The 22,302-nt window shown below is 43.4% G+C and overlaps 4 protein-coding genes across 4 annotated transcripts; 3 read left to right on the top strand and 1 right to left on the bottom strand.

Annotated features, from left to right (window-relative positions):
- rft1 (RFT1 homolog) lies at positions 1-2,740 on the top strand. Its single transcript, XM_072382251.1, has 10 exons — positions 1-264; positions 352-437; positions 552-674; positions 761-1,052; positions 1,135-1,269; positions 1,387-1,647; positions 1,739-1,883; positions 1,985-2,090; positions 2,173-2,422; positions 2,557-2,740. The coding sequence occupies exons 1-10, from the start codon at positions 202-204 to the stop codon at positions 2,719-2,721; spliced, it is 1,626 nt and encodes a 541-aa protein (XP_072238352.1). The 5' UTR covers positions 1-201; the 3' UTR covers positions 2,722-2,740.
- Positions 2,741-3,636: 896 nt separating this feature from the next.
- On the top strand, positions 3,637-5,030 carry mustn1a (musculoskeletal, embryonic nuclear protein 1a). The gene is made up of 3 exons (XM_072382252.1): positions 3,637-4,103; positions 4,196-4,322; positions 4,674-5,030. Exons 1-3 carry the CDS (start codon positions 4,095-4,097, stop codon positions 4,769-4,771), a joined length of 234 nt encoding a protein of 77 aa, XP_072238353.1. The 5' UTR covers positions 3,637-4,094; the 3' UTR covers positions 4,772-5,030.
- A 785-nt stretch (positions 5,031-5,815) lies between these two features.
- On the bottom strand, positions 5,816-11,418 carry ruvbl1 (RuvB-like AAA ATPase 1). The gene is made up of 11 exons (XM_072382250.1): positions 11,114-11,418; positions 10,455-10,541; positions 10,205-10,337; positions 9,149-9,300; positions 8,675-8,764; positions 7,503-7,652; positions 7,341-7,404; positions 7,059-7,257; positions 6,874-6,976; positions 6,702-6,793; positions 5,816-6,193 (listed from the first exon to the last, which is right to left on the bottom strand). Exons 1-11 carry the CDS (start codon positions 11,252-11,254, stop codon positions 6,034-6,036), a joined length of 1,371 nt encoding a protein of 456 aa, XP_072238351.1. The 5' UTR covers positions 11,255-11,418; the 3' UTR covers positions 5,816-6,033.
- A 329-nt stretch (positions 11,419-11,747) lies between these two features.
- On the top strand, positions 11,748-21,666 carry eefsec (eukaryotic elongation factor, selenocysteine-tRNA-specific). The gene is made up of 7 exons (XM_072382249.1): positions 11,748-12,319; positions 13,776-13,983; positions 14,242-14,338; positions 14,530-14,694; positions 15,882-16,505; positions 17,997-18,153; positions 20,514-21,666. The coding sequence occupies exons 1-7, from the start codon at positions 12,016-12,018 to the stop codon at positions 20,693-20,695; spliced, it is 1,737 nt and encodes a 578-aa protein (XP_072238350.1). The 5' UTR covers positions 11,748-12,015; the 3' UTR covers positions 20,696-21,666.
- Positions 21,667-22,302: the final 636 nt, after the last annotated feature.

Genomic DNA, 22,302 nt, shown 5'->3' with positions numbered 1-22,302 from the left:
GTACTGCTGCTTTCAGCCTACCAATGCAGCTTGTTAATTGTGAAGTTTTATTCGCGCCTCGTGAATTCAGGGCTGCTGTCATCCGTTTTAGACGGTTCAGACCTACAATCCTCTCATTATGATTCTATAATGTTTTGCACCTTAAAAAAAAGACGGCGGATACTTAGTTAACTCCTGGCTGAAGTTTGAAAATAGTCCAAAATGAGCTCTCAGGATATACTGGAGAATGCGTCCACTTTAGCATCGTACAATGTGTTGCTACAGGTAAATAAACATATGCCTTAGCTGTGATTACACGTTTCTGCCAGTGCCTTAATTGGTGATGCACTTTTTAAACTGTTTTATTCTCAGGTGATGTTTCGTGTGCTCACCTTCCTGCTGAACGCATTCACACTACGGTTTGTGTCCAAAGAGCTGATCGGGGTTGTCAATGTCAGGTAAAGAAAACGCAGGTTGGATCAGAGTGTCAGAAGCACAGGAAGAGCAGGCTACAAGATTGTACTGCTCCACCTGGTATAACTTGCATTTTTCTCTCTTTTTTTCCAAAACAGGCTTACACTTTTGTATTCCACAGTAGTATTTTTATCCAGAGAGGCTTTCCGTAGAGCCTGTTTGAGTGGGGAATCGGGGACAAATCGTAGCTGGAGACAAGTTATTAATCTCCTGTGGCTCACGTGAGTTGAGTAAAATATAGCAAGTGTGGTTCATATGTCAAGCTTTGATGCACTTATGAATTTTTGCTTAATTTTTCTTATTTTAGAGTGCCTCTTGGTGTATTATGGGCCGTCCTTCTTGGCGGTGTGTGGCTGTGGCTCCTCGAGGTCCCAGATGCCCAGACTGTCCCTTACTACGGTCCAGCTGTGGTTCTGTTTGCCTTATCAGGAGTTCAGGAGCTTCTGGCCGAGCCCCTCTGGGTCTTGGCTCAAGCTCACATGTTTGTCAGACTGAAAGTAGTCGCTGAGAGCTTAGCGATGATCGCTAAATGCAGTGTAACTGTGGCGTTGGTGGTGTTTGCCCAAGAATGGGGTCTATACATCTTCTCTGCTGCCCATGTAAGAAAAAAAAGGCCGAGTCCTCTGCATTATTTCTGTAAATACTTACAAATATTGATTTTGATTCATGTGCTTCTCCTAGTTGGTGTATACAGGGTTTCTGGTGTTATGCTATGCTGTTTACTTCATTCGTTTCTTGGGGTCCAAAGAGGCAGTCAAGAAGAATTTCCCACTCTACAGTGTAACAGATTTGCTGCCTCGCAGGTTTTATGACGAGGTTGTAGATCTGGCATATCGTTTTGCATTACAAATTGTTCATACCTACAGTACCATACTGTGAGTTGAAATATTTGCTGTTGTTGGACTGAGATCCCCTTCTTTTCTGTGGTTACAGCCACTGGTGGATTGGACTCTCGCCCGACTCACCTGGAGCTTCTTTAAGCAGTCCTTCCTGAAGCAGATCCTGACAGAGGGGGAGCGCTATGTTATGACCTTCTTGAACGTCCTCAGCTTCGGAGACCAGGGTGTTTATGATATTGTCAACAACTTGGGCTCCATGGTGGCACGCTTTATCTTCTTGCCCATTGAGGAAAGCTTCTATATCTTTTTTGCCAAAGTGTTACAGAGAGGACGTAACATAAAAAGTCAAAAACAGGTCTGGACTGTGGAGATAAACGTAATCATTTCTTTGCGAAAGACAGGGTAGGCGCTGTTGATTTTATTTCTTTTTGTGGGTTTACATGCAGGAAGACGTCGCCATCGCAGCAGATGTTCTGGAGTGTTTGCTAAAACTGGTGCTGGTGATTGGTCTGATTATCACAGTGTTTGGATACGCCTACTCTCACTTGGCTCTGGATATCTATGGTGGCTCGCTGCTGAGTAGCGGAGCAGGTATATGTGCCACACAGTCACCAAAAAACATATTGCAACCTATATTACTGTTTTCTGCAGGATGTTCTTAGGATACAAGCTTTTTTCTGATTTTCTGAAAGGGCCCAGTTTGCTGCGATACTACAGCTGCTACGTCCTCCTGCTCGCTGCAAATGGTGTAACGGAGTGCTTTGTGTTTGCTGCCATGAGCCAAGAAGAGGTTGACAAGTAAGAATGTAGACGCAGGCGTAACAGTTACTACACAGTACATAATCTGTCTGTTAACACTGTGTTGATGATTTTCCCTCAGGTATAACCTGGTCATGCTGGCTCTGTCTGTGTCCTTCCTCTTCCTGTCCTACATGCTGACATGGTGGGCTGGTGGTGTCGGCTTTATACTGGCAAACTGTCTCAACATGGGCCTCCGTATCTTACACAGTGTGCTTTACATACACCGTTACTTTCAGTTCAGTCAGTGGAAACCTCTGCGAGGTCTCTTGCCCTCCCCGTACCTACTACTGGCACTCGCTGTCAGTGCAGTTATTACGGCGGTTTCTGAGGTACCAGAGAAGATGTTTTACCTTTCAATATTAGGAATTACTGTACATTGGTATTTGGTATATGTATCTGCTTATATGATAGCTCTGAATTTAATCTTGTACACATTTTGAGCTTGTTGACTGTTGGTTTTCAGGCTGTGCTCTGCTGTGACAGCGGCTGGTTGTACAGGCTGGTCCATATCGGTGTGGGAGGAGTGTGTCTGCTTGTCGTGCTCGTGGCCGTTCTTCTCACGGAGACCCAGCTGATTCAGTTTGTGAGGACTCAGCTGTTGCCACGATACAGAAAAAAACATGCTTGAATCAGACAAAAGGTTGTTGGAGGGAAAAAAAACACCTGTTCCATCTACAAACAGAGAAGCTACTGATCGGTTGCTGCTGTGACTGTGAAAGACGATGGAAGATGGACACCTTTGTTCTTTTTAATGGGACATGTGTTTTTCTGTATTTTCACTGGAACATTCCTGTGTACGAGTGTTATACACGCCATGACTGTTTTAATATCTAACTGTTGGTGGAAGGATTGAATGTATTTGAGAAATACAGTGACTTTTTGCTGGAGACTCAGTTTGCGCGACACATTTTAAACAAGGGAACACAATTCACCTCGGTGGTGTTACACTTATTTCAATGAGAAAAGTATGAAATGTTGACAGTTAAAATCCGACGCATATTAATGTTTGTTTGTCAGCAAATGAATGCAAAAATTACCAGGCCGAATCGTCGTAAATCTGGTGGGATATCAGCAAAACAAGAATTCGTTGGCTTTTTGTGTAAATCCTGATCAAGTTTCTGTTTGTATGGATGATGTTTCCTTAGAATTTAAGGAAATGAGGAAAGAAGGGTGGAAGAAAGATAGAAAGACTTGTCTTATTTGGGAGGTCACTGGGGTAATACACTCAAAATAAGTAGATCGTGGCCGAGATAAATCAAAGATTGTTGGCAAAGTACAAGGCTCAAAACTTTGTCATTTGCTAACCGTCGTGGACTCGAGAGAATTTGTCATGTCTTAGAGCATGCCTTGGACCAGTGGTCCAGTCATCACGTCACATATTGCCAGGAAATACTTTTCAGTTAATTGTTGGTCTTATCACACCATAGATTGTCTCTAAATTTAGGGTCCCAAAGGGCTTAATTATGATTCAGTTATGATCAAATTTATTTTACAGCAAGGCAATGTATGTTTATTCTCCTCTCAGCCCATTTTCAACATACATTTGTAGGGCTCAAGAGTGGCGTTTGCCAGGAGGTTTGAAGACGTTTTCTGTACTCTGAGTTAATTTTCATTGGCTTGCTCTTCGCCAATACTGCCAAAAAAAGCATTTTCAGTGCATATGAGTGGGGGAGGTGACCCAAACGGACATATGTCATCTGTCCTGTGTATCTGGAATTTATTAGTTGAAGCCTAATGCCAGAATTTCTTGTTGTGTTCTCATAATTTCTTACTGAACCAATGACTAAAACCACAGACAGAGGGACAGGAAAGAGGCGGAGTCTGCTCACTCATTACATCATTTGTTAGCCTTAAGCACAGATTTATTGTCCACTTGAGAATCACTGCCAGATTGTGCATATATGCGAGTGTGTGTTGGGTGGAACCAGCAAGAGGAAAACAGACCGCTGACAGAAAGACGAGAATTTCTTGCTGTCGAGTTTCTTCAGTCACTCGATCATCATGTCACAAGTAAGACCACTATTTGAGTTTTTCTTACACCTTTCAAATTTATCGTTGAGGACATGGTGGACCGCGAAAACTCTTTTGTTTCTGCCCTTCAGCCTGGTCAGGAAGATGAACAAATGCAGCGTCCTGAAATGAGAGAAGAGGACCTGACTGAAGCAAAGACCAAGCTGGGTACTGGTGGGTCTGCAAAGAGCAAGACCTTTGAAGTTATGGAGGAATGCGGTGAGGAAAAACACATGCACGTAAACACTCTTGGTAAAGTGACTTGACATCAGGCCTGCACATGACAGCAAAAGGAAACATCTTTTGTGTTCTGTATTTGGTTAAGCTAAGATCACACTGTGGCAGTGAGTGTGTGTGAGGGGCATTTCTCATGATGCTCAAGTTTCCACTCCATATACAGAGAGGAAAAGAGAGTTTGTAATGATCAGAGGATCCTACAGTCCTCCCTGTTACCCACTGGGATCAAATATGTGTGTGTGTATACTGTGTAGAAAGCGGAAATCAGCAGTCTTACATCATTATCTACCGCCCCGTATACAGTAAAATATTCTAATGTTTGGTTCTTTGCAGAGAAAAAGGGTAAAGCTGCTCCCTCTGTGTTCAGTGGAGCGAGGTCAGGAGCAGAGACTGCTTTCAACACACGCTCAGCTCGACCAGTCAGGAAGTAGAGGGAAGCTTCCTGACTGCAGCTGCACAGCAGCTGTTCCATGTTAAGGAGTCTCCTGCTCTTTTAAGATCTCTTGCTTAAGATCTGGCTTTTTTTTTGGTTGTTTGCTTGCTTTAAATTGCAAATGACTTGCAGTTATACAAATAAGGCACAGGTTTACACTTAAATAGCACCAGTTAATAACTTCAAAGAATTAGCTGCTATATCCATTGAAGGAATGTAACTAAGTGCATTTATAAGTAAAGTATTTTAAGCACAAAGCAGTGATAACTGCACTTTGCTCGAGTCTTTTGTTGTCATCCTCTGCTTCACTATGTTTCAAAGGGAAATTGCACTGACAATTTTTTAGAAACACGTGACATACTTACCCAGCACTTTCTACCAGTACAGCTGGAATGATTATTTATGCATCAGTTGATGGAAAGTAGCAGCTAGCTTCACAAACACGAACAGAACTTGCGACCGCTGTTTTCTCCATTTTCAGAGGTTTTAAACCAATCAACTGCTTAATGGAAGCATTTTTAAACCGATTTTTGTGATTAAAATCATTGGTGTCGATACAAAATAGTTCAAATTGAACTCAAAGTCAACAGTGAAATCCTGATTTTACATTATTTCATGAGTAATAGTAATCAACTTAAAGTAGAATAACAGTCAAATGATGCATCTACTTGTATTATAGTATTCAATACTTATTTCCTTTGTAACGGCATGTTTTTATGACCGTAAGGTTTCGAGAACAGGATTTGTAACATGACGACTTCAATCTACAGAGAAGGACACGAGTACTCCCATCAAAAAGTTGAAATTGAAATTCTGGATGATTTCTCTTACTATCAAACTTTAAACCTTTAGCTTTAGAGCAACAATAAACACAAAAACAGCATATTTAACACTGAACTTGAAACAACATACCATTATATCGTTTTCTTTATACAAATGCAGAATAAAGGGTGAAATATCTGCATAGTAAGGGTACAAAATAATAAAGTGTGCGTAAAAATGTAAGACATTACAAATCTTCAAGAAAACCGAGGCAATCAGCTTATCTCTTATTCCTTTTATTCAAAAAAAATTGTCAACAACTTACAGAATTAATAAAACTTTAAATTTGTTCGAGCAAAACAACTACAGTAAATGAAGTGGGACACTTGAATGGAGAGAAGAGATGGAAAAATGCAAAGCGTCAACACATAGAACAAGTATGGAGCAAAAAGTGGCCACGGTCCAGTGGACTGTCACAGAAATGTTACGAATCCAGTTTCATTTCATAAACTTGTGATGCTGGTCTTGGAGGATTTTGGCCGAAGACTTGGCGTCATAGAACAACTCGTTGATTTCCTCGACCTGCTCCCTCTCTACGTTCTCTTTTCCTTGAACACGGCCCAGCAGACTGGCTGGTGTCAGCAGCTGTACGGCGTATCTGAGAGGAAAAAAGGAAATATGAGCAGCGGGGCCAACACCAGTGTGGGAAATTAAGGAAATTAAGAGCAGCTGCCAGTGTCTAAAATATGTTCTCCCTAAATTTTCTCATGTCTACGGAAATCTTGCTGCAGTTAAAATAATGTTGATACCAACTTTATCAAATTCTGTTTTGACTAAAGATGCCCATAAGATGCTCTTAAGACTCATCGGTTGCTGGGTTCCAGTGTTGCAAAAGGGAATGAAACATGACCCCGTCGCTGCTGAACTGATCAAACCTTCGTACTATGAGCGGTGCAGGCAACTGAATTATAAGACCTCCCATTTGATGTTTCTCACCACAATGCTCCCGATCTTGAGCTTATTATAAATCTTAAAGTCTTTTTCAGGAGTTTATGATTGTTGCTTCTACCTGCTAAGGCTCGAAAACACTAAAGCTCAAACACTGAGACCACTTCTTAAACTCAATATAAGTATAATCTGAGAACATAGAGACTGTATGCGGATACCTGAGGGTGGTTTTGGTGCCAATCTCTGCCAGGTGTGTTAGAGCTTCCTCGCTGATACTGATCCCCTCTGTCTGAGCACGAATCTTGATGATCTAGAAACGATGGCCTTGTTAGCGACACATTACGTGATGTCACAAAAACAATTTCACTGATTCGGACACTCAAGACTGACCTGCTTCATCTCCTGCGGCGTGTACAACATGGTGCGGATTATCATGACTCTGTCCAGCAAGTCCAGAGGGATCCCGTGTGGAGAGCTGATGTCCTCCGTCCCCCTGGTAAATGACAACGAACTCTTAATCCTCTGAAACACTGCTGTGCGTTTCTCCCCACGAACACACATTTCACGCCTCTCACCTGATTAAACAGTTCCCCCTGTTCGAGGCGAACACCACAATGGGGGCGATGCTGCTCTCCAACGCGCGGTGGAGGTACGTAAAGCACTCGATGTCGAGCATGTGCACTTCGTCCACAAACAGCACCCCGGGTACTAGCTCGGCCACGCCCTGGTCTATGTAGCGGTTCACCACTTTGTTGATCTCAGTGCGAAGCTTATCTGGCGTTAGAAAACAACAGCAGACGGTTAGTCCCAGCCAGCTTGTGAGATTTAGGTCAAATCAGCCGTCGGGTTTTCTTTACCTGTGATTTCTGTCTTTTTGGGCTTCATCAGTTGACCCATCATGGAGAGAATGTCCTGACCTCCCTGGGATGGAAAAAAAAAAGTGATTAATATATTATTCTATAGAATGTTAGCACGTGTTAGCTAATACGTTATGTTGCCATATCAGCGCAGTTATGTACCTGTGGTCGGGCATTTGCGACATCCAAGTCGTGCAGCGTTACATCTTGGACGATCTCCTTCTTTTTGTGCACATCACCTTTGGGAAGAGGAACATATTCCTCTGCTTCCAGGTCAAACTCTGTCGCAAAGGTGTCACAGCGGCCTTGTCTCTGCAGAGATGCCACAACAAACAACATCTTCACTAAGAGCCTTTCAGCAGAAAACAGAAAAACGTCTCGCATTACTGCGGCCCACAATGAAACAAAGGGCAACGGGGCGGGAGGAGGGAGAGCAGGTGTATGACTGATCCTGCTGCCAGCTCATCGCAGAGAGCAGGGCATGTGGCCCAGGGATGAAAGAGTTTGAGAGGGCAAGCCATGAGATTGCTGTCAACAGTAACAAATGTGTCACCCTGCCCTCCGACTACAGCTGACCCGGGGCCCCCCCCCCAGCCCACCTGCGCTGATTAAAAGAGCCGTCATCACAGCCTGTCAACGCAGGCCGCAAGCCTCGCTGCTGGAAGAGAGGAATTATGGGAGATGGAAAGATAAAGGGAGCATGAAGAGCTGCAAGAACGAGAGGAGTTCATTCCAAAGTACAGCAGAAATGCAGCAGAGCTTTCATGCAGGGCTGAGAGAGATGAAAGCAGAATGCCACCATGAAGGACTCAGGACAACAGACGGGAGGGAACAAAGCACCCGGCTTCGGTCTTGACAAGAGATTCCCTGTTGTGTTTTACAATACTTGTGAAATTAACACAATTTGGTTGATCGAAGTCTAGTATGCACACTTATTCATACCCATTACATAGTTTGATTTATAGCAAATTCGAGTAATTTCTACCAACAGGTTTCAGTTGGCTGAAGTAACAGAATGTGACAAGACAACATGTGACAGCTGTCGACAATCGATTTTTATATCATTTGGTCTCAATGTCTTTCACTTAATGACAGCAACTGTCACCTGCAGGCACTTCGAAGATGCTATCCAATTCAAGCCAATCATCATCCAATTCATTGTAATAGAATAATAACATCTGAGATATTGTCTTACAACAGTTATTTAGGAAGGGACAGCAGCAGAGAGATGAGAAAGAAGGGAAGCCCCTGCAGTGCCTGGTTTACACATTTGAACATTTCTAAACATTTTAAAACCGTGTCAGTCAACACACACAAATATAAAAATAGTTTACCTTGACAGCCCCACTGTTAGCTTCTATGTAGATGACGTCTCCCACTTCCACGCGCTCTTTCTGAAGACTCTCGTAGATGCTGGGATCCAGCTAAGAAAATACAACGGCTGGATTTAGGTGAACACCGCTCTCTACATGGTCAATATTCATTTGCCAAGTATTCTTTAAATCTGAGCATTACTGTTTCCAAGAAACATTAGCCTCTCTATTACTACTACTACCAAAAAGAGAACAAACCAAATATTTCATCAATTGCCACATAAGTGGCAGAAAACCTGCATTTAAAAATAAAAATAAAAAGCCCAGACACAACCTGCAACAAACCATTTCTTGGTGAATTGATATTCTTCCCTTTTTATCTGTTAGAATAACCAAACCGTCCCACTGTTCATACACAACATAATGAGTGGGTTGATGTTCTTTGCACTCAACAACGAGAGAACAACAGATTCAAATGAAACCTCCCAGTCTGACCTTGAGCTGTTTTGTGCCTTTGGCCGTCTTCAGACCGATGATGACGTGGCTGATGGTTTTTCCGTAGCCGCCCATTGGATTCTCCGTCTCACATGGGGTCAGCTCTGTCACCTCCCCTTCATACACCTCCTTAGTTTCTTTGATGCGCAGTCCTGAAAGTGAGCGATGTTACAGTCACACACACACACACACACTCATTTCAGAAAGAGAACTGAATCAGGCCTCTATATTTCTGAACAATGTATTTTATTACGGGGAAGAACGTGTGTGTGTGTGTGTGTGTGTGTGTGTGTGTGCCCGTGAAATGCCAGGGCATCAGTTGTTGTAACATGATCACACTCTTTCACGCAGCCTGTGGACCTGAGTATGAGCGGCACACAGGTGCCAGATCATCAGTGCTGAGGGTCAGAGCGCAGAGCTTAAGGCGGGGACTGTATTGCGGGGCTGTTGTTGACAAGGTGCTGACAAACTTCAAATGAAACCCACTCCCCACCGGACGACCTGTTCTAGGGGTAGAACAAATCTACTGCTGACCACCTCTGCCTCTACCTGAGATCCATTTCCTGCATATTCGACAGGTACCATCAGCAGTGCGACAAACCCCTCCCCAGTTTTCCTTTCTATCAATGACCAGCCTCATAAATCCGCTTTTGAGTGTTACCTTTCAGCTAATGACAGCGAACTGCATAAGACACTTTGTTGTCTCAGTCCAAGGGACTCTTCACTGAAGTAACATTGAAACTATAATGTCCTTTTACACCAAAACAGCCGTTTGTTTCTCATCACAACTCAGGAACAGCTAATACTTCAGTTCACCTGATTCAGCAAACTAATAGTCTGTATCCCTTGTCGAATTTATGCCCGCAGAGTCTCGAGTAAATAAGTTTCATGCAGTGAAGCCACCAGAAATTTATACTACTAACATTATATCAAAAAGGGGAAAATCAAAACTTCTGTTTTGGTCTCAACCAAAAAACAATCATCTCCATCACAGTGAAATCTGGGGGGCAAAGAAACACAACTTGAGTTGGGATTAACAATTTGTGTCACACTTACCAATTGCCCTCCTGAAATTCTCCATAAGTACTTCTGTTTTTTTAATCTCAGTCGAGTAAACTTCACTGCCAACCATCGGGCAGAAAGGCACCTTGTTTCCCAACTCCTGTGCAACGGCCAAAGCGAGGGCAGTCTGATGGTGGGAGGGTAGAAATGAGAGGTAAGTAAGACAATTTGAAGGGACAACAAAGGTCACAGTCAATCAAGTCTTGACTGTTATTTTGCCACCTTATGAACTCTGCGCCCTTACCTTTCCTGTTCCAGGTGGTCCTGCCAGTAAAACTGCCCTTCCTGCCATCTTTTTTGAGCGAATCAGCTCAACAATGATGCCACAAGCCTGAAAAATGTTTTAAATTTCTCACAGTTATTACATATTATATTGCGGAATGTCAACTAGAAAAACACAAGAATGTTTCCAGAAACTTGACAAGGAAAACATCAAACTGGTTGGTCAAAAGATTTGGTAAAAATAGAGAAATCAGATTGAGAGTAAAAATGAGGAGAGTTAAGCTGTTATATGTGGGGAGTTTTGAAACTGGCCCTTTGTCGTTGAATTTGTGACATGACGTACATTGAAATAATACATTAACGTGCCTATTAACTGTAATATATATAAAAAAAAAAACTTTCTTGCTGTTCTGCCCAACATGTGAATAATCAAACATTTATAATCAAACGGAATGAATGAAGCAATAATAAATAACGGTGCCCTCAATATAAGTAGGGCTTCCTCAGATCACCTCTGAGCAGAGGAAAAAACAGCGACACAACAGTGCTAACGGAATTAGCTTATGGTGTGCTGAATTTCCTGCTGTAAACTAAATCATCCGTATAAATAAAGCCTTCCAGTTTAAGAAATTATTTTTAGGAACATAATAATACAACAAGCGCAGTGAAAAATAATATTACCTCTCTTGCAGCCTCTTGGCCCACTAGTCCACATGCTGACTGTTTAGCAATCCCGGCCTCGTCTAATCCGAGTCCTTTGACGTGACTGTGTGAGGCGATCCTCTGAGTTTTCGTGGTGCTTTTCACCTCCTCGATTTTCATAGCTGTACTAATTATGCTAACGTGTGATGTAAATATTGCAAGACGTGCCACAGACGAATAAAATACCTCCTATGAGTTTGATTATTTCTCCCCGCCGCAATCGGCGCCGAAACTCAAAACACAGGAAAATCGGTTTCCATGTGGGTTACTAGGGAAAATAAGCGGAAGTGATACCCTGAAGTTTCGCCCACTTGGACTAACATAAGAAATGATTGGAGCTTGTCAAAATATGTAAATATCTGATTGGCTAAAATTGTGTCAATCATTTTCAGAGGAGCTTCATTTCCGTTTGTGCTAAACTAGATTTGTCCTAGTGGAAACAATGAGAAACTTGACACTTTGATAATAATAGCGTCAAATCATTGTAAGGCCAGTTCAAGAGGTGCTTCTATAGATATTTTGGAGTTATATTGTAATTAAAAAACATTAATGGAGAATCATTTGCTATTCTTTTACTTTTGTTCGCGATCAAAATACGTTCCGCTTCGCTTGTTGTCCTGCGGATGGATTGCGCTGACACCCGGGAAGACGATTCTAGCAACTGTAAGCAAATTTAAGTTTAAGGTTTAAGAGTTTGAGGCTCACTACATATTGTACGCTAAAAACTTTAAAAAATAATTGCTGTTGGTTCTTGATGAACAAACACCAACGACGAAAGAGTTTGGGCACACGACACAGCTCGCTGAGTTCAGGGTTCAGCTCAGCTCAACGTAAAAGGAAAACACGCATGTTAGATAACATTTCATCTGATAGTTGACAAAATGTCGGAGTCTCCTGACAGTCGCACTAAAACGCTCAACTTCAATATCGGGGTGCTCGGGCATGTTGACAGCGGGAAGACTTCGCTTGCCAGATCGCTGAGCAGCACAGCCTCCACGGCTGCCTTCGACAAGAACCCGCAGTCCCGCGAGCGAGGGATCACGCTGGACCTTGGCTTCTCCTCCTTCACGGTGGATTTTCCTGATCACCTGCGGGACAGTGGAGGACAGCAGCCATATGACAGCCTTCAGTTCACCCTGGTGGACTGTCCGGGGCACGCTTCTCTGATTCGGACTATCATCGGAGGTAATTGCTGATGTTTAGGACGAGGTGGTAGATCTGGCTGGACCACACAACACAACTATAAGAGGGTCTTCCGGGCACATGCTCAGGAGCTTTAAGAGTCAGGGGCCTCATAGTGTCATAATAAACATGTAATCCTATATAGCTATCCCAAAAAGACAGACAAAGAAATGCCAAAAACTGCCACATAGGTGCTATTATTAACGACGAGGTGTAAAAAGTTACCAAAGTTATACAAAAACAACTATAACGTGACATAAGATTATTTTAAAGAGACTCGGAGAGATGCAGCCTACCAAAAGCGTGATCCCGCTTGCAAAATGTGGTCATTTTACTACACAAAATTGGTTGACATGCAATGAACCTGTGTGCAACAGCCAATGAAACAAAGTGTTCTGCAGGCATACACCTCAGGGAATGTGACTCAAGTAGCAGAGCTTATCCACTGTGTTCAGAACTGGTGGTTTACTCCCTGACCCTTAGCCCCTAGATTTAAAAAAAAAAAAAAGAAGAGCATTTACATAATCTAAATGATGAATCACAACAAACTGGAGTCAAAACTCAACTCAGATTTGTAGATTAAAGATTCTATTCACCAACCAAGGTCCTTTAACAGGACTCACAACCTCTGTAGGCTCTCCTCAACTACATCCTCACTGCGATCGAACTCAAATGGCTTATCCAGCAGGGGGTGCAAAGTATCTGCAACAAGCCTGGTTGAAGGAAAAATCCAGATTTGTTGGGAATATTAAGGGAAACAGCTGGATTGCTGCTGAAGTTCTGGGCAAATAAGTCGGGATGTTCACTGAGAGTAACTCCCTGTTACAACCATTTTCTAATTTAATGTGTCATGTAAATGCACCCCAAAGCTCTGACTTATTTTAACTTGGAAGTGTTCAGCACAAACAAGCAGATTGCTGTAGATGCGTCTGTTTTTGGCACATCGAACACTGAACACTGCACTGTGTGTCTGACACAGTAAACCGAGGCTGTGAGTCACTGGGGTGGCACATGCTGAAGATTAGGGAGGAAGAAAAGAGTGTAGATTGGGGTATGTATTAAACTTTCCTTCCAGTCCCAAATGGGGAGCACACAGGAAAGAGAGGGGAGCCAAATAAAAGGAGAGAAAAGTGTAGAGCACAGGAAAGAGAGACTGCCAAAGTCAGGAAAAGAAAAGAGGGAAAGGGAAGAGCTGCAGCTCTAGTTTCAACCCTCTAGCCCTTTACTGTTTCTTTGCTTTGGTGCACCCCTCCTCCCCTAATTTCTCTTCTTGTTCTACTGTTATTTTTGGGTGTCTGTGTGCATTCCTGTTTGCATTGCTGTTGTCAGCTTCATGCTCATAATTCTTAGCATCTTTTCATAGATCTATTTCTCTGTACAGAACAGGAACGTCTTTAACAAGAACGCAGCATTGTCCTGCTTTCACTTACAGCCTCTCTCACACCTCTGCCTTCTCTAGGTGCCCAAATCATTGACCTGATGATACTGGTGGTGGATGTGGTGAAAGGCGTGCAGACTCAGACTGCAGAGTGTCTGCTAATAGGAGAGCTGACATGCCCTCGCATGGTGGTCGTCCTGAATAAGATCGACCTTCTGCCTCCCAACAAGAGACAAAGTGCCATCGAGAAAATGACCAAAAGGCTGCACAAAACGCTGGAGAGCACCAGGTCTGTATTTATAGTTGAAACAATTTAATGGGAGATGTGTGGAGGTTGCGGCTTTGAAATGTAAATATTAATAGATAAATTGGTACGGACATCGCTTGTACCTTAATTTGGTCAGAATCTGTCCCATTCTGTTTTAGTTGGTGTGTTCTCTGAGTCAGTCTGTCGGGCCCGTTTCTTTCCTTTCCTCTGTGTTGATTGAAAATATCTCAACATCACATCGTGAAACCTTTCCAATATGACTGTTTTTCTGGTGGCCAGATTTAAGGAATGTCCAGTGATTGCTGTGGCAGCGAAGCCTGGGGGCCCAGAGGCCTCTGACACAGAGGAGCCACAGGGAGTGCCACAGCTAATAGAGGTAAAATATGGAAACAGACATAGTTGCGACTGATTAAGCTCGAAGCTGTGAGTGAATTCTCATGTATAAACAAGTGTGGGTTGTCGGTTAACATTGTACACAGCGTGTAAAGATGTTTGGGTTAGGGTTATTGTTTATTTATTATTTGTATATTTAAGCGTAAACCTGATCGGCTTCCTTTTTTTATCCAGCTTTTGAAGAAGCAGACATACCTCCCTAAAAGAGACCCCAAAGGTGACCTCCTTATGGCTGTGGATCACTGCTTCTCCATCCGTGGCCAGGGAACAGTCATGACCGGGACCATCCTGCAGGGGTCGATGGCCATCAACGATACTGTGGAAATTCCAGTGCTTAAGGTATGTTCCAAGAAATGGGTACGGATTTACAATCAGGCTAACGTTATAGAGTTTTGGAAGTTCAGAAGTTGAGTTGGTGGTTGACAGACAGAGGAGCGGACGATCGTCTGGGTTCAGAGGATGTGTCAGTTTAGTGTGAGGGAAGGATGAAGGATGAAGGAACTGGTGGGTGGACTGGAGACACAGACGTTGGGTAATCTGGACCAGATGCCGACTTTGAGCCAGCTCTGCAGGATCGTCTGCAGTTCTCATGTTCACCTCTTGGTGGCAGCAGATGGCTAAATTCACGGTTTAAGAGCCACAATCTGGCTGACTAATGGGGTGATTTTTGTCAGTGTTGCATACAGACATGTTCTCAGGTAAATAGGCCTCCTTAAAATGAACTTTAAAAAAAAAAAAAAAAAATCTAAAGAGTCACAACAAAGTACACAATCTTTTCTTTCTATTTTTTTTTATCAGTAGTTTCTATTGTCTATACATCTACCAAAAATCTGATTTTCTCCTCTTAAATTGACTTTGCTGAAAAAAAATGAAGTCTAACCATAACAACATGCTGTGTCTCCAGGATGGAGGTCAGTTTGGTTTGTTTGTTTGTCTCATAGCAGGATTACGCTAAATGTTTGATCTGCATTAGAATTTTACCAGAATTTGGGAACTCCCCAATTTAAGAGGCTGACTTTTGATGTCGGCATGAGTCTGGCTCTGGATCTGAGTTTTTCATTCAACCTCGGCAAAGGTATGCAGGCCCAGATTGCTTTTGTTTGCACTTTACGCTGACATTTTGAAAGCTTGTGTAAATGAAAATCTAGAATCTGGACTGTTAACTGTCTTTATCCATGTCTTTGTACAGGGTAAAGCAACATTTTGATAACCAGCTCCGAATGAAACACATTAAGCTGGAAGCTGTTAATGTTTCATAACCTATTTGCTTACAGACGTGCATATTTTTCCTATAAGTTCCAATTTAAACTTTTTTTTTTTCTTTGCAAAAAGATACCTTTTATCAGCTCTGAACTATAGGTAGCTGAGTCCCCATATACCCTCTCTTGTTTCTGAATTGTATAACTTGCTGTTATCTGCTATCTGTTATTCGGTCTATGATCAGATTTATGTTAGAAAAGTATGTTTGTGTGAGAGTGTGTTTTTAGCCGTGTTATTTATTGAATCTGTGTGCTCGCTGACATCAGGTGACCAAGAAAATAAAGTCGGTGCAGATGTTTCGGAAGCCAGTGTCTGGGGCCATGCAGGGGGATCGTGTGGGTGTGTGCGTGACACAGTTCGACCCCAAACTGTTGGAGCGCGGCGTGGTGTGCACTCCAGGGTCCCTGCGCACCCTCTTTGGAGCTGTCATCTCTGTGAGGAAGATCGGCTACTTCAAGGGCTCTCTTGCCACTCGTGCCAAGTTCCACATCACAGTGGGCCACGAGACAGTCATGGCGAGGGTGACCTTCTTCGGCCTGCCCCCATCCGACACTAAACCAAGTCAGTCAGAGCCGTGCTCACTCGAGACACCCTTTAACTTTGACAGGGAGTATTTCTATCAGGACGAATATGCCACTGGTCAGGCAGAAGGGAGTCCGGGGCCTGACCCTGACCAATGGGCCTTATTGGAGTTTGATCGTCCCGTCACATGTCCAGCACTCTGTCTGGTAATCGGCTCCAAGCTGGACACGGATATTCACGCCAACGCATGTCGGCTGGCCTTCCAAGGGCGCCTTCTACAGGGTTTTGAGGATAAAAGCTACGCTGAGACTGCTCTGCCCCGTCTGCGCATCTACAAGACCAAACACAAGGAGGGACAGGTGGAGAGGGTGAGTGGGTGTCCAGCATATATGATAATGTTATATGAAACGATCCGTCCTGCGATCCCAGGCCTTACCTTTGAGTGTTGCTGCTTCTCTGCCCTCACTATCACCCTGCGCTCCTTTTTTTCTGCCTCTAGTTCTTTGGATGTTTGTCATTGCTGGTGGCACTGGAGCGTGGCTCTCAGACAGAGCCCCTATTGTATATTCATAAACAGACACGTACACACAAACAATCATGCATATGCAGCCCTGGTGAGCAGTGTGAGAGGCATGGGTGGCACGCATGCCTTAGCATGTGCTGGGACAGAGGTGTGTGTGGGTGGCCGCCTGACGCCAGCCACTGGTTCTGTCTAGCTGTCAGAGGCTGGCGCTGTTTGGACACACCTGAGTGACACAGGAATATCCACATAACAGCGAGTTTCGCTCCATTCTTTATCTTTTATTGCCGTTTCTCTCCGTCATACTTTTGGTCTTGATTTTCCTTCTCGCGTCTTTGCTTTTACATTCTGTCCTGAATCCTGCGCTCCGGTGAATTCTGAGTCAGAGCTCATTCAAAACTGTTATTGTTTTCTTATTCTCTTAACTGAGCTTCGGGTTCGAGAGTATCTCGGGGGTCAACATCCATCAATTTGTTGTTGCTTCACTTTGCGTGCCCAGTGCAGATGTTGACGATGACGACTCTTGTCATTCTGGGTGTTACAGTTTGGTTTCTCCGAGTGGATCCTTGTGCAGGGTCACACTGAGTTCAGGGGTCAAGTTTGCGAACTAGTTTCCTGCTTTAGCACCTCAGGCTGTTGACAGCACCACTCACTTACTCAGGGGTAGAACAGCGAGTGCGTGAGGTCAGATGGTGGTCATGTGACGTTACGTATTTGTCGTTCATCCCGTTTTCCAGAAAGAGGCGGTTATGCTTCAAGACTGAAGAATTCCCTTTCGCAAAAAGAGCACATTACTGTCATTGTTGAGATATGACAACCTCGTCCAGTCACAATTCATATGGTCTGTCAGACGTGTACAGCAACTGTATGTTATTTCTTTTTTTGTCTTTATCAGCAGATCAGTCACGCTTGAGGGACACCAGGGTCAAATGTTCAGGAATGAATGAGGGTTAGGCAGAGGAGAGAAGAAGAGCTGGCGGTGGGGGTGAGCTGGAGACAGAGCGGTGCCCTCCTGTTATCAGATTAGTAGCGGGTTAGATCGACTTAGTGATGGATGATAAGCAAGAAATACAAATATACCATAAAATATGCAGAACGGTGAGAGAGAAAGTGCGAGACAGCCAGGCGGGGAGCCTTGAAGAATGTGGCCGATGGCGAATGGTGCAGTTGATTAGGGCCTCAGCTCTTCTTCCTCAATCATCGTTATGACAGAATGAAATCATGGCACCAGAGCAACATGCAGACATTGTCACACAATTTAGCACTTACTTCTAATAAAGTTTGTGAGTCATTGCAGCGTTGCAGTTCACTAGACTCCTCCTTTCTGTCTTGTGCTCAGGTGACTGATGATTACACTGTGATTGGCCGCAGCTTGTTCAAGAAAGAGACCAACCTGCAGCTCTTTGTGGGGTTAAAGGTCACGCTGTCGACAGGTGAGAGTGGTGTCATCGAGGGCGGTTTTGGACAGAGCGGGAAATTCAAGATTCGCATACAAGGTAAGGCTTCACAGTCGCATCGGGCTTAAAACTCGAGTTAGATCAGGGCTGCACAAAACACATCGATCGTCGACGCACACATCGAGGGCTCTTACTCGCGCTTTCCTTGAGCTTTGGGGCTTGGCAGACAGTTTTCAGGATGTGGTGAGAGCGGCAGGCCCTGACATCCCGAGCCACATTCCCAGAATTCCTCTGGGGATTGCCTGTGTTCCGGTGGAAGTCTGATCAGTGTTTATTTTACCTTCTGTTGCTCAAAACCCACGACTCCACACTGGGGGGTGGGGCGGGGGGGGGGGGGAGAGAAAACAAAAACATTTTAGAAGGAGAACCTCACCTACATCCTCTTCACTGCCTTGTTCCTGCATACTCAAACGTCTCAGATATACTGACCCGCACATAATCAGGCATGAACATAATGCAGACATTCAGTCAGAGTGTCACGATAGGTTAAGATGTATGGGCGCACTGGTGTGCTTCCTCCCAGTTGCTTTACTTTCCCTTGAATGTTCCATGTGCCATTTCTCATAAGACACGTCCCAAAGATGAAGCGAATGAATGAAAGTGTGTCTGCTTTTATGTAGACTTAACAGACAAGCGCCTTCTCTTACTCAGCTGCCTCTATCTGCTTTATATGTAGAGATGCCGCTTGTGGCTTAATTTTCTTGTAATTTAACAGGTGTCTTGTTCGTATTCTCAATTCTGCTTGTAAAACTATAAAAGGTTAAAGATCTCTGAGTGCAGCCCTCATCAGGTCACCCCACATCCTCAGTTGGATTCAGGTTTGGGTTTGTGGCCGATCCACAGCACAACTCTGACGTTTTCTTTGACGAAGCCACTCCTTAGCTGCTAATTATTTATGTATATTTGGGTCGTTGTTGTCCTCTCCATCTTCAGCTTTCTACCTGATACTTGAAAGTTTTGCACCAAAAACCTTCTTGGCCGGACGTGTATTGATCCACTCGCACAGACTTGCTGTTTATTTCTTCTTTTCTAAGGAAGGGGGATCTGCCACGGTGTGCTCCACTGCACATGCACTGCAAGCCAATGCCGCTTTTCTCTTGATATTTAAGCCCCGAAGAACTGTGAAATGCATCAGTCACTGGCCTCCTCTGCTGTAATAATGCAGAATTGATTCACTCACATTACTATGTTACAGTTTTTCAGTGAATTTGGGAGGAGAGGAGGATTATCACTCTTAATCACATGATCTGCTCTAAGCAGAGAAAACAAAGTGATTAGTAAACCAAAGCCAATTTGTAGCCGAATTGCTCTATGAATGTTCACTTTGACCTAAATAAACTTCAGACTAGAAGGCAACAAGTAGCACCTTAAACTGCCCTTGTTATAAGATGTGGATGTGCACATGTACAGCATGTGCAACAAGTGGATTTGCATCAGCAGAAAGAGGTGTACTGGTGTGTGTCAGCACTGTCACAACAAATTTTCAAGTACACCAGGTTGTCTGTAGACGTCACACATCCTCTCAGAATGACATTTACATCAGATGGGCCCCACTGGAGCCTCACGGATTCTCATATTTGCAGTCTCCCATTACCCCTTTTGTCTGTGCAGTTTTGGTTTGCAGACAACAAGCATTTGCGGAACAACGTGTAAAACGGCAATGCTCATGTGCCGCCTGAGCTCAAGTGATTTGTTGTTTGCCTGTGAGCATGTTTTGTGGTGGAAAACGAACATTTTCAGCTGATCCTAGATAAGAAGTTGAGATTTCTGGCTGCGCTGCAACCATAACAGCCCTCACCCTGGCATAACGATAACAAGAAGAATGCTGGCGCCGTTGTATGTGAGGTCAGACAGCCAGCATGAAAAGCAATGAACCCAGAGCGTTTCTTACCTTCCGTGTGCAAAATTGGAAGCAAATCAGCAACCAGCTCTATCCTCGAAACACACAGTGAGACAAGAAGGGAGGAGGGGATGGAGAAGAAGTATTAGTGCATGACTCGGAGAGATGCCCAACCAAAAGAAAAGTGATGATTGTGAGTCTGAACAGGAGGCTGAGACACATTATTTGAGTCAGGACTCGAACAGTGACCATAAGGCAGAGACTCCAGGAATGACCAGGATGTGCTTTTCAGTTACACAAGGAGGGTAAAAGCGTCAGTTGAATCTTGATGTCAGCACACTGAACAGGCTCCAGTACTGATAAATCAACTATTACACACATACTGTAACACGGAAGGAAAGATCCATATCATGCAGCAGATACGCTTACACTGATTAAGTGGAGCTAAGTCCTGCACAGGACAGTACAGAAGGTGGTTGAGATTTATCACATACATCTGCATCGTTGCTTTCTTTAATAACAGATGATCAGCTTCTTCACTTGTTGCTCTTTTCCTCAGAGGGTCTTCGCCCAGAGACCAAGCAGTTGTTAACTTCCTCCTCGAAGAAGAAAGGGAAGAGTGGGAACAAAGGTGCACCAACAAGTGAGGAAGACCCCAAAGCAGACTCCCAGCCTGTTAGCATTCACTTGCATTTCAAGCGATACGTCTTTGATCCTCATAAAAAGATGGTTCAGTCTTGACCTCCGTTGCACACTTCTCTGACTTCCGCTGCGTTGGAGCGCTGGCCACAGAGAGAGGACCGCTTCAAAGGTCTCACAGAGGTCAGGTCACCAACAGCCCTGGATACGAAGGCTGTGTTAACTTTCATTGCCCTTTTTTTTTTTTTTTGGAGGGGAATGGAGACAGTCTGCTTAAATGCAATGATTGTGGAATGTTGAACGCATGTGAAACAATGAGTGTTTTATCTCCCTTTAAGGAGCAGGACGTAATCCCGTTTTCTCCATCTCAAGGGTGAAAGCTGCCCTGCTGTTTCCACTTCATTTGTATGGTTTATCTTTCAAAATCTGGACTTTTGTTCTTCTTTGCGGATAAGATCCGAATGGATTCTTCTGACGAGCAACAAACTTTTTTTTTTTTCTTTTTTTTCACCATGTTTCGAATTCCTAATTGACAGAAAAATCCGACGGCTCACCGTGTTCCTGATTGTAATTCTTTCGGTTCCCGCTTTGCCGGTTGATTAATGATTTGAATTTTTTACGAACACCGATCATCTGAGGAAGATTACAGAAAAAAATTCTTTTTTTTTTCTGCTCTGACCTTTAACGTGGGTGGGACAACTGTTATTGTCCGTGAGGCATGAAATAAACAGCGCCCTAAAGTTACATTTACAGATAAACTGAGAAAACAGTGCAGCGTTAGCTGTGGCTCATGCAAGCATGTTCTTTCATGATGAGCACAGCAGAATTTACGCCTCGAATACACAGTGAAGTCAAATTATTTAGCTGTTATCTCTACTGTATCATAGTAGCTAAATCATCATGTGATTTCCTCTCCTGCTGTTTCCAGAATCTGTACTGTGCACAAACTAATAACAATAAAAAATGTGCTCACTCATGTAGCAAACAGTTGATTTGTGTTGCTAAAGCATTTTCAACACAAGGTGTCAGTTACAGATGTGGTGATTTAAGCATGAAAGATGATATTGGCGTGTTATTGGTGTTACCTAATTAGGTTTTTGTGCATCATCATCACACCATTTTTATTTTTTTACACTGTTAAATGTAAATGACATAGTTTTACATCGTAAAAATAGTTTTTATATTTAGTTATTTGTTTCAAATAGCAGAAACGATGACACGAACACCCATCCATTTGAAACTCAAAGTGCTCGTTTGTGTTGCAGAGTGTCTGTGAGGCACTGCTTTGTAAACAGAAACAAACAAGAAAAAAGGTTATCTGTGACGATCACTTTTCCCGGGGAGCCTGATGTGACGTGAGAACCGCTACTGCAAGAGTCCATTTAGACCACTGCAAAGGAAGAGGGGCAACCGAGCGAAGGAAAATTCAACAAAAACTGTAATCTGACCAAAGCCAGTCACGCCAACTTGTCCTCGTGAGAACCTTTAGATCTGAATCACAAAAAAAAAAAAAAAAGACAAAGTAGAGACATCGTGCTGTCTGCATTTTTGCAGCTCAGTACACAGAAACACTTCTATACTGAGTTATGGGATCTGACGTGACTGGTCTGTTGTAACCCAAACCGTCATCTTTTCCATAACCCAGCAGGTAAGCGAATTGTGAAAAAAAAAAAAAATATATATATATATATATACCGGTATATATATAT

The sequence above is a fragment of the Leuresthes tenuis genome, unplaced genomic scaffold, assembly GCF_036924035.1.
Source record: "Leuresthes tenuis unplaced genomic scaffold, fLeuTen1.0.hap1 SCAF_3, whole genome shotgun sequence".
Lineage (NCBI taxonomy): Eukaryota > Metazoa > Chordata > Actinopteri > Atheriniformes > Atherinopsidae > Leuresthes > Leuresthes tenuis.
The sequence above is the reverse complement of the archived record's forward strand: the minus strand, read 5'-3'. Positions and strand labels throughout refer to the sequence as shown.

What these genes read in the sequence shown, in the direction of transcription:
- rft1 (XM_072382251.1), top strand. Translation starts at nt 202, where the DNA reads ATGAGCTCTCAGGATATACTGGAGAATGCGTCCACTTTAGCATCGTAC. An exon ending in ATTAATCTCCTGTGGCTCAC is followed by an intron (nt 675 to 760) that starts GTGAGTTGAGTA and finishes TTCTTATTTTAG; the next exon opens with AGTGCCTCTTGGTGTATTAT. An exon ending in ACATAAAAAGTCAAAAACAG is followed by an intron (nt 1,648 to 1,738) that starts GTCTGGACTGTG and finishes GTTTACATGCAG; the next exon opens with GAAGACGTCGCCATCGCAGC.
- mustn1a (XM_072382252.1), top strand. An exon ending in TGAAGTTATGGAGGAATGCG is followed by an intron (nt 4,323 to 4,673) that starts GTGAGGAAAAAC and finishes GGTTCTTTGCAG; the next exon opens with AGAAAAAGGGTAAAGCTGCT.
- ruvbl1 (XM_072382250.1), bottom strand. Translation starts at nt 11,254, where the DNA reads ATGAAAATCGAGGAGGTGAAAAGCACCACGAAAACTCAGAGGATCGCC. An exon ending in GAATTTCAGGAGGGCAATTG is followed by an intron (nt 9,301 to 10,204) that starts GTAAGTGTGACA and finishes GCTCACTTTCAG; the next exon opens with GACTGCGCATCAAAGAAACT. An exon ending in CGCCGCAGGAGATGAAGCAG is followed by an intron (nt 6,794 to 6,873) that starts GTCAGTCTTGAG and finishes CATCGTTTCTAG; the next exon opens with ATCATCAAGATTCGTGCTCA.
- eefsec (XM_072382249.1), top strand. Translation starts at nt 12,016, where the DNA reads ATGTCGGAGTCTCCTGACAGTCGCACTAAAACGCTCAACTTCAATATC. An exon ending in AAAACGCTGGAGAGCACCAG is followed by an intron (nt 13,984 to 14,241) that starts GTCTGTATTTAT and finishes TCTGGTGGCCAG; the next exon opens with ATTTAAGGAATGTCCAGTGA. An exon ending in TGGAAATTCCAGTGCTTAAG is followed by an intron (nt 14,695 to 15,881) that starts GTATGTTCCAAG and finishes CGCTGACATCAG; the next exon opens with GTGACCAAGAAAATAAAGTC.